The sequence below is a fragment of the Medicago truncatula genome, chromosome 4 (genome assembly GCF_003473485.1).
Source record: "Medicago truncatula cultivar Jemalong A17 chromosome 4, MtrunA17r5.0-ANR, whole genome shotgun sequence".
Lineage (NCBI taxonomy): Eukaryota > Viridiplantae > Streptophyta > Magnoliopsida > Fabales > Fabaceae > Medicago > Medicago truncatula.
Window position 1 is genome coordinate 26,750,807 of NC_053045.1, and position 10,118 is coordinate 26,760,924.

The 10,118-nt window shown below is 33.9% G+C and overlaps 1 protein-coding gene across 14 annotated transcripts; it reads right to left on the reverse strand.

The window, feature by feature from the left end:
* Nucleotides 1-2,178: 2,178 nt before the first annotated feature.
* LOC25492235 (disease resistance protein RUN1) lies at nucleotides 2,179-9,876 on the reverse strand. 14 transcript variants are annotated; one of them, XM_039833215.1, is made up of 8 exons: nucleotides 9,250-9,876; nucleotides 7,913-9,017; nucleotides 7,579-7,797; nucleotides 6,728-7,435; nucleotides 5,956-6,636; nucleotides 5,809-5,847; nucleotides 3,496-5,102; nucleotides 2,179-2,678 (listed from the first exon to the last, which is right to left on the reverse strand). In XM_039833215.1, the coding sequence occupies exons 1-5, from the start codon at nucleotides 9,750-9,752 to the stop codon at nucleotides 6,157-6,159; spliced, it is 3,015 nt and encodes a 1,004-aa protein (XP_039689149.1). In that variant the 5' UTR covers nucleotides 9,753-9,876; the 3' UTR covers nucleotides 2,179-2,678; nucleotides 3,496-5,102; nucleotides 5,809-5,847; nucleotides 5,956-6,156. The 14 variants fall into 14 exon arrangements, with proteins under 14 accessions (XP_039689149.1, XP_039689147.1, XP_039689150.1 ...); XM_039833213.1 differs by having other exon boundaries at nucleotides 3,496-5,112; XM_039833216.1 differs by lacking the exon at nucleotides 5,809-5,847.
* Nucleotides 9,877-10,118: the final 242 nt, after the last annotated feature.

Here is a 10,118-nt window from a genome sequence, read left to right on the forward strand (position 1 = left end):
CACGACAAACAACAACTCAGAACAACAACAAAAAGCAACAATAAAGTTGACACTCTATCCTAGGTGGCTCAACAAGACTCTACTACTTGGCCGGACGGACCAACCTGCTCTGATACCAAATTGTAACACCCCGTTACCCAAAAGTAATAAAATAGCAAATAAACATCAGAGTATTACACCAAACGGGCATGCTACATCGCAACATCGAAATTCTTAAATAGAAAATAAAACTATTTAATTCAACAACAGTCATAACTTCAAATTAATGCAGCGGAAAGTTTTGCATTTTCAATAGCAACAACAATATTCGAATCTCCAACAACGTCTTGGCATTAAGCCTAAACAACAAAAGTTAGCCAATAAAAGGGCACATCAACAAGTTCCAAAATTTGATACATGGAAGGGAAAACAACAATGAAATAATAAAATGACTCCCAACCCACGTATCAGAGCCCTAGACACGACTCTTGAGCCACCACCGACTACTCAGGATCACCTGCAAGTTACCCATAGGAAGGGCAACATTTTCAAGCAGAAGGGGTGAGATTCACAACAATAAATATAGATATTAAAATCATCAAATGAATCTAACGCCCTATAACTTCAAACATGTTCACTTGCAAATATTATAATTATTCACAACCACAATAACATCATCATAATCATCCACTTAACAAGCAGTATACAACATATATCATATCATCAACATCAACAATTCACCAAGACCACAATGAATACACATATATAAGAATGTATATCAACATCAACATCAACAATACATCAAGGCTCATGCAAATGACATGACCACTGCTAAGACACCATCTTAGACTTCTTAATGAGATGCAATTATGCATGTGGTACCAATCAGGACCGAGGCCCTCACCGCTTTTGAATGGTTAAAGCATTCATCAGGACCGAAGCCCTCACCGCTGTTGAGCAACTAGTACTCCAGGACCGAAGCCCTCACCGCTGTTTTATGCATATGCAATGGACCTACTTGTGTATATCTACATACAACTGACCATGCAATGCAACCCATGTGACCCAACTTAAACAACATGTATGATTCAATACTTTACATACATTTCATTCATCATCAGCAATCATCAATCCAGCAATCAAAACAACCACAATAATGTATAATCATACACAATCATACTCAAATACAACAACACCAACCACTACTGATCAAGCTAGCAAAAACAACACTCTGGAACTGGGCAGCTCGCCTCGCGAGCACATCTGCTCGCCACGGCGAGTTCACGGACATCACTAGCTCGCCACGGCGAGTTCAAGGCGAACTCGAGGCGAGTGAAAACTAGGTGCTCTCGGGAAAAAGTGACATTTCCTCACTCAAACTTCAATTCTAAGTTCCCTATTCATCTTTTTAACCTAAAACTTCCACCATTCATCTTTAAAATCATCTAGGTACCTTAAACCACTCCCAAAACATCTTATAACAACTTTTCAAAAATCAAGTTTTGTCTGGGCTTACTCGCCATGGCGAGTTGGACTGCTCGCGAGGCGAGTAGTGACATTGCTCACTCGCGAGGCGAGACATGAATGCTCGCGAGGCGAGCGATGAACATCAGTACGGGCAGAAAACTGGTTTTTCCCAAAAATCCCGTTTTTCTTCCAATCACTCCCCAAATCAGTTTACAGATGCAAAATAACTTTCTGTGTGCAACTAGAACCTATTTCTAACATCAAATTCACTCCTACAACTTCAAAAACTACAATTTCATCATAAAACCCAAAATCCCCAATTTTGACCAAAACCTGTTAAACTCAAAATCAGACTTTAAATTCTACATTACTGAAGTAAACCCCACCCTTACCTTAGAAATTGACGAAGAATGCACAGCAAAATCAACTCTTGGTTCTTCTCTCTCTTGTTCCTGGTTTTCTCTCCCTTGGCTTGGTTTCACGTAAACTGCTTCTGACATCTATTTCCCAACTTCCCTCTTAACTTAACTCCCTAATATTTCCACTAACTCCCCATTAATTTTAATAAATATTAAATAACTCCCCTAACTCCAAAATAATTACCATTCCATTCTTATTTTAATTATTAATAAATAAACCATATACTAAAATAATCCACCACATAAAACATCCAAAAATCACATATATATATAAATACATGCATATACTCCACATAAATCACCAAATATCATATATAATAATATATATATATACTCCACATAATAAAATAATTAAATAAATAACTAAGGCGTTACATTCAACGCCTTCTCATTCGGGATTATTTCCTCTTCAATGCCCTCATTGTAAGACAAATTCACCCCGAGAGCGTCACCAACCATATCTTCCATGAGGCCAAAGTTTTCACACTGTGTATGCGCTCCACTACTTGAAGCCTGCATATTAACATCAAACTCATCCGGCTCTTGTTCACCATGATGTCTCCACACATAATAATCCTCCATAAAACCAACATCCTCTAAATGTTTTATGACATCTTTTGGGCTCTGAATCAACCTACACGTACATTTAAGACAAGGACATCTAATCCCTCCCTCACTTCTAAAAATATCTTGCGACATGGTGAAAGCAACAAATTCACGAATTCCTTCCTTAAATTGAGCTTTAAGTGTCCTTTTCCCCGGTCTTTTTCTATCGTACATCCAACTTCGATGAAGAATATACTGATCCATCTTCTGCATCATTGACATTAATTCAAATTAATTTATATTTTCTATAAGAATATATTTCTTTTTAATTAACAACCTAATTCCTTAGAAATTAGCTTTTTTACTAACAAACATTTTTATATATACTGTTCTAGCTACGATGACTCACCTAATATGACCACTATTTGTTTTTTATATGGATTATTTTGGAGGACCAAAAATATATATTTTTTGTAAAAAGTTTTCAAAATAATGACTATTATTAAAATTTTTAATATTCTGCATCATTCACATTAATTCAAATTAATTTATATTTTCTATAAGAATATATTTCTTTTTAATTAACAGCTAAATTCTTTAGAAATTAGCTTTTTTACTAACCAACATTTCTATACTGTTATAGCTTTGATGACTCACCTAATATGACCACTGTTTGCTTTTTATAAGGATTATTTTGAAGAACTAAAAATATCTATTTTTTGAAAAAAGTTCTAAAAATAAGGATTATTATTAAAAATTATAATTTTTTGGAGAACTAAAATTATCATTAAAATTTTATAGGAACTAAATTTAAAATATTAATTATTTTTATAGGGACTAACTGTTCTAACATTAAATAAAAAATACTAGAAGAAAAAAACACCAGCAAAAATAACTAAAATAATTACTAACCTAACATTATTTTTACTAACTAATATTTTTATCAATAACTAAGACAACAATTTAACTTCCTTAAAAAAAACAACAATTTTACTAGCATCTTTTAATAGATATTAACAAACAGTTTAAATGTTAATCACAAGATTTTTTTACTTATACTTTTAAATAAATAATAAAAACTAACCTCAAATAATATAATTTGATGACAATGCAGATCGAAAAAGTAGTAGCCAGCAGCAACAACAACTTGTAATAGGAAATTAAATTAAATATTAACTGCAAAAAATAATATAACATATATTACATTAACATTTTATTTATAAATATAAAAGTTGAAATCAATTAAGAAAATAGTTACCTTATATGAAGAAAAAACACATGCAAGAGCAATTGTTGAATAGTAGAGATGGAAAATAAAATTGTAGTGAGAAGTGTCAAAAATATGGAATGGAAAATGTAATAGAGAAGTGTTCAAAGACATATGTATTCACATGAAGCCAATTAAATAACCCAACAGTGCATTTCAACGTTCACCTGCTAATATCAATTGCATCTGCCAGGCTTTTTCACTCTCCAACATAAAAATACAGCTGCCATGTTACCTTTAACAGTAAAAAGCTGCTGCATTTTGTACCATGTGTTTACCTAGGAAATATTTCCTCGGTAACACCTCTATTTCCTCGCTAACACACATGCTGACAGCTTTAAAGTGGTCAAACGGTCAAAGAAGCTTACCTAGGAAATTTTCCTCGGTATGCAATGTCGCTAGCTAGGAAACTTAATTCCTCGGTATAATTCCTAGCTAACTTCAATGTTTCTTGTAGTGCATGTGCTCATATTTTGTTGCTTGTAACTTTGTTGCATAATTGGATCCGTAGAGAACATGTTGCATAATCATAATGAGATAATAAAATATTTATGAACTATCCACGCGCCTGTATTTGAATCACACATCGTCAAGATTCTTACATCGCGCAATGCATATGTATTTGGACACAGTCGTCTTATAAACTACTTTTGAGATTGAGATACAAACCTATTTAATATCGTATAAGATTTTGTATGACATGTGAGAACTAGACCCATACTCATTGTTGCTTTTATCCCCCACTCAACTAACCAACAAATTTCTGTTATGCTGTTCAACTATATCTGAAACATCATAACAGAAAACTAGTTAAGTGGTTACTAACTGTAACAATCCCCGTAACTGTTATAAACATAAATTAAAATGTTAGTATTTGGAACCTACTGCTTATAAAAGGCATTATTCACTTCACATTATCTTCAATATACTCAGTTGTTTCATCTTGAAACAACTTCTTTCAATTCTGTTACATCTTCTCTTTCTCACATTCTCACAAAAAATCTTTCAACCATGAAGAACAACAAAGAACAATCTCTTTACACCATTGATCTTGATGATTCATCTTTGAATCAAGCTTATGCAACAGCAACTACACTCTTTGCAATTCTTGGTGAATGGATGATCTTGATTCTCACATGTTTGATCGCCTTGTTCTTTATTCCTCTAACTCCTTCTTTGCAACGAACATTTTTATTCAAAAGATCTTTCATAGAGATTATGATTAAAACCATTTATGCTTTCAAAGTATAAGGATCTTACTTGTAACAACATTCATCTAGGATCCGCCATAATTTATTAGACGCTGCGTGAAAGTGGCAAACGTCCACTGCACCTTTTGGAAGTTCGGGACAGAAGGGATACATCTGGAGGCCCTGAGAGATGGATTCCCATACTTTCTTCAGACTTGGTTTCTTCTGATGTGTCTGAAGCATCCTTATGAAATAGTTGAACAAAAATTCAAGTTATAACAGATGTGATAACTAACACAATATACATTTATGCTGCATTTAAAATAGTCAAATTTTTATCAGTATTGTTTCAATGCCAATCATATGACATTGGGACAGATACATCATACATGATTAAGTGCATTAAGATATAATATATGTCACTTCCTAGCAGAAACCCCCGTGAAAAGTGATTAAACTATTCCAAATCCAATCTGAATCATAATTAATGAGATTAATAGTAAACTTAACTTCATCCAATAATATTCAAAAACTTTTTCATTAACCAATAAATTTACTGTGTTTAGGCTATTAACTTTTTCACTCAAAAGATGCATTCAGTCCACACAGCACAATAAGTAAATAGAAGGGGAGAACAAGCCTAGATTTTCTTAATCTTTACAATTTCAACATCAAATGTCTAAAATTTACAATAAGATGGTCAAAATAACATTAGTAACATTTATGCATACTCTGAGAACCTTTATTTCGACATTTAGCAAGGAGAAAATCAAAATAACATTAGTAACATTTATGTGTAACAATGTTTTCAATTATAATTTCTAAAATTTCCATCAATCAAGCTGGATAAAAAACATCCTTCCTATGAAATACCGACACAGACACGGACACCAAACTCGACATTGATTTGTCAACACCAATAGTAATTTGAGAAAATCACCTGTGTTGGTATTGGATGCCTTCGATCAGAAGTGTGTGTCTACAAAGCATTTTGGACAGAATCTTATATCATGTCTCGTCATTTGAAAAACTCTTCCAGGTAGAAACAATTAATTGATTTATAAAGATAATAATGATAATGATGTACCTGGACCAAGGAATATATCTATCCATGGTGTTCCTTTTCTTTTGTTTCAGTAAGCACCAAGTTCCGCATGCCTGACACTAAAGCTAGATGTTGCTGCTGCAAAATTTCTGTCTCTGAAACTCCCACTTCCACAAATCTATGCTTTTTCAGCGTAGGATGAAATTGTGATAATGAAGCATTGAGATATTCATCTAATTTTCTCTATCTACTATAAGGATTGGTGAATATCACATCCTCATTCGTGTTGTTTTTCTCCTTGCGCACGTGGATTCCCATTTCTGTACTTCTTAACCTTTTAATAATATTCTCAGGAATCCAACTAAACTGAAGCTTCAACTCCACATAGATCCATTCATTTTTTAAAAGTGCTTTGTCTAATATTTTATAGTGTTCAATATTTTCTTCCAAATTCATATCAAACAAATATGTATGTCCCGAAAAATACGGCAGTCTAAATTCGAATTTTTGAACTGTACATTCATGACCTTTGACAAACAAATTAAATCCTAAATAATATTCAACATTCGGAAGAATAATAATAAAAGTTATAGAAGGGATCTTTTTACAGAACCAGAAAGAAATTGAATGACCCCTGCTTTGATGCTCGAACCAATCTGGAATCCTAATCACCTCTGTTCCGTTTGGGAAAACAAATGTGGTGCACCCAGCCTCATGTAATTGCTGTTAGTTTAGCATAAGATATATATTACACATTGTTGATTATATGTGAAATACTACTTATCAAATACTATTGCAAGAAAAAACAACAAACCTGACTCAATAACATTCTTCTAGTTGAGGAACTCAATGATTTACATTCAAATGCATCAAGACATTTGAGATTCGGTGGAAACCCTCTAATTTCCTCAAGATGCTGGTTGGAATTCAATAGGAGGGTCCTCATAAGGTGACATTCACTAAGGCACTCAGGAAGAATTTTGAACTGACCAAAGGTTAAGTCTAGAAATTTCACATTAATACACCACTTGAGAACTATTTGGAGACATTCATATGGGAGATTGCAATGATTGAATTCAAGAACATCCACATTTGAAAACATTATAGAATACATTTTCTCATTATGTTTTGGGAACCTGAGCATTTCACATGCCAATAATGATAACTGGAGATATTGAAATGAAAATGGCAATTCTCTTGTGGAAGTTTTACACATTCCAATCTCTTTTGTATTTGTCATCTTACATAATAATTCTGGAAAACTCTTGAGTCTCTTACAATAAGTGAGGTCCAATTCCTTAAGAGAGGGCAGCCGCAAGGGTGGAAAATTCTCAAGCTTGATGCATCCCCATGCATTTAAGATTTCAAGTTTATTTAGCTTCCCAATCGAATCGTGAATTGCAATTAAATTGTCACAATATTGAAACGAGAATTTTTCTAAATTTGGAAGACCTGAGACATTGGGTATATGGGTTAAATATTGACACTTGTCCAATGTCAAGACTTTCATATCCTCAAACCTCTGCATAAACAAAAAGAAGAAACAAACAAATAAATTAAAAATAAAACACTATACTCTCATAGTGATATTATTTTCTTGACAGAAACAAAATCATTGTGAATTTATAAATATATACAATTAGAAAATGAAATTATTTCACTTGCCTTGCTGCAAATACAAGATGATAGAGACTCTGAAGAACATCCATTCAATTTCAATACTCTCAAACTGCTTGGAAGATACTTGGGATCTTTAGAAAAATAGACATTTTTAATAATAAGTGTTTTGAGATTTGTCATCTTCTTGAAGGCCTTTCCATTCCAGTCTATTACCAGATCCATTGAGGGAGAATTCAGATATATCATCTCAATTTTACTTGTTCCCTTTTAACAGAAAAAAAACATAAAAATGAATCAACCACAATACAAATAAAATATTGAGAACATGTAAATGTAATTAAGGGTAAAATGAATATTTGTTCATAGATATCAATCTTACTTTGTTTTCCTGTAAAATATGAATTATGTCATCGCGACACCACAACCGACTACGCTTTTCAGGCTCTTTGGGTGATTCTTTCCGGACGATTTCTTTACCCATGACCTCTAGCAAGTCATGTAATGTCACATCATTCAAGTTCCACCCACTAATTTTTATGAGAGACATATCAACCAGCTCTCCAATGTGGCTCTTTATGCAATAACCATAATGTTGTTGAAGTATCTCTTCGACTTCTGCCAATCTACATCCTTTGAAGAAACAAGCAATATCCAAAAAGACACTTTGTTGTTCTTCGTCCAAAGCATCAAAGCTTACTTTAAGTATCTTTTGGATATCTTCATGTGGAATTCTTTCATACTTATCTAATGTAGACTCACATTCTGCAAAACTCTTTCCAAACAAGTTGGAACCCACTACTTCTAGAGCTAATGGAAGGCCAGAAGCATACACAACTGCATGGTTAAAAATCTCTTCATAACTTGAAGGAACTTTGTAATTTTTAAAAGCCATCCACCTCAACAATTCAAGAGCATTTTCCGTAGACATCCCTTTTACTTCATGGATAATTTCTATCTCATGATTGGTTAGTAAGTGTTTGTTACGAGTGGTAATGATAACTCTGCTTCCACAGCCGAACCAATCACGTCCTCCAGCCAAAGCATGCAGTTGTTCCAAATTGTCAACATCATCGAGAATCAAAAGAATCTTCTTTGTATGTAGCCTTTCCTTTATATAGGGAATTCCCTCACTAACACCTCCTAACTTAATTTTCAGTGCTAGTGTTTTTAAAAGGAGTTCCTCCTGGAGATGTTTCAATTGATTTGAAGCTGAATTCTCTCTCACATTTTCAAGAAAACATGAGCATTCAAATTGATCAGCAATAAAATTATAAATTGCTTTCGCAAGTGTTGATTTTCCCATGCCTCCAATACCATAAAGTCCTATCATGCGGACTCCACCATCAGATCCTTTATCAAGAAGCGATTTCACTTGTTGTACTCGAGACTGCAACCCAACAGGGTAAGTGGCAACATGTAAGGGCTGACGACTGATCTTGTTGGAGACATATTTGACTATCTTTTCAATAAACTTGTATTCATATCTATTCATGTCCAATAAGATAAGTCAGTATGTAACAACATCACAGTCACATCCATGTCCTCATAATATATCATACATTTCTAACTATTTTGACTTATAAATAACTAATACTTGTTTAAAAATGTAAAAAAAAAGGTGTTTCCAATTTAGGCTTTAAGATGGTATTATTGAGGAATAAAAATTAAATAAATAAAATGCAAAATGGAAAACAAGAATTAAGTAAAGAGGAGTACCCATGACTAAAATGGTAGCCGGACAAGTTAGCAGCTTCGGTCAGAGCCAACTTCCATTGATGCAACCGCTCCATGTTTTTCTTGTTATTTTGGAAACTCTTTTTGTGCTTAGTGAGATGTTCACCATAACTCCCACTTTGATGTCGTATGTGACTAGGATCCACGCCATAGAAAACAGGCAAAACAAGACGACCCTTTGTCTTGTAGCAGTGCATGATGTGGACAAGTTCGTCCAAACAAAATGAAGAAGAGGCATAGTTGATAGAAAACACAGGAATGAAGATCCTAGACTCTTCAATGGCATTGTCGAGTGATGGTTTGATTTCATCCCCTCTTTGCAGGTCACGGTCATCAATGAAGGTGTGGATTCCCTTGTCAGTAAGAGCTCTGTAGAGATGGCCAGTAAAACCGTCACGAGTGTCACTGCCCCTGAAGCTGAGGAACACTTGGTAAGTGAATCGATAGGAAAATGAAGAGGATGAGGAAGGTGATTGCATAGCCATGAAAATCGAGAGAAACTGGATGAAAAAAGAGTTTGAGAATGCAGAATATGAGTTTAAGTTTTTGTGGTATGTGATGTGAGAGTCTTCAGTATGTAACTATATAACAAGGAGAAAACTTATGACAAAAATGGTCTGTTAAACTTCCTGACTACTTCCTATATATAGTATGTAACAAGGAGTAAATAACATTCTACTGCCACATCTTCTTGGCAATTTCTTCGTGTTTTCATTGTACTATTAGTAGGACCCTCTGCTTTTATTTGGTTCTACACTTTACCAAGTGGGAAATTTCCTTGCCATTTCGTTCTTCTGTAAAGTAACTTTAGCTAAAGAAAGGTAAAGTCTCGTTGTATAAATAATACTATT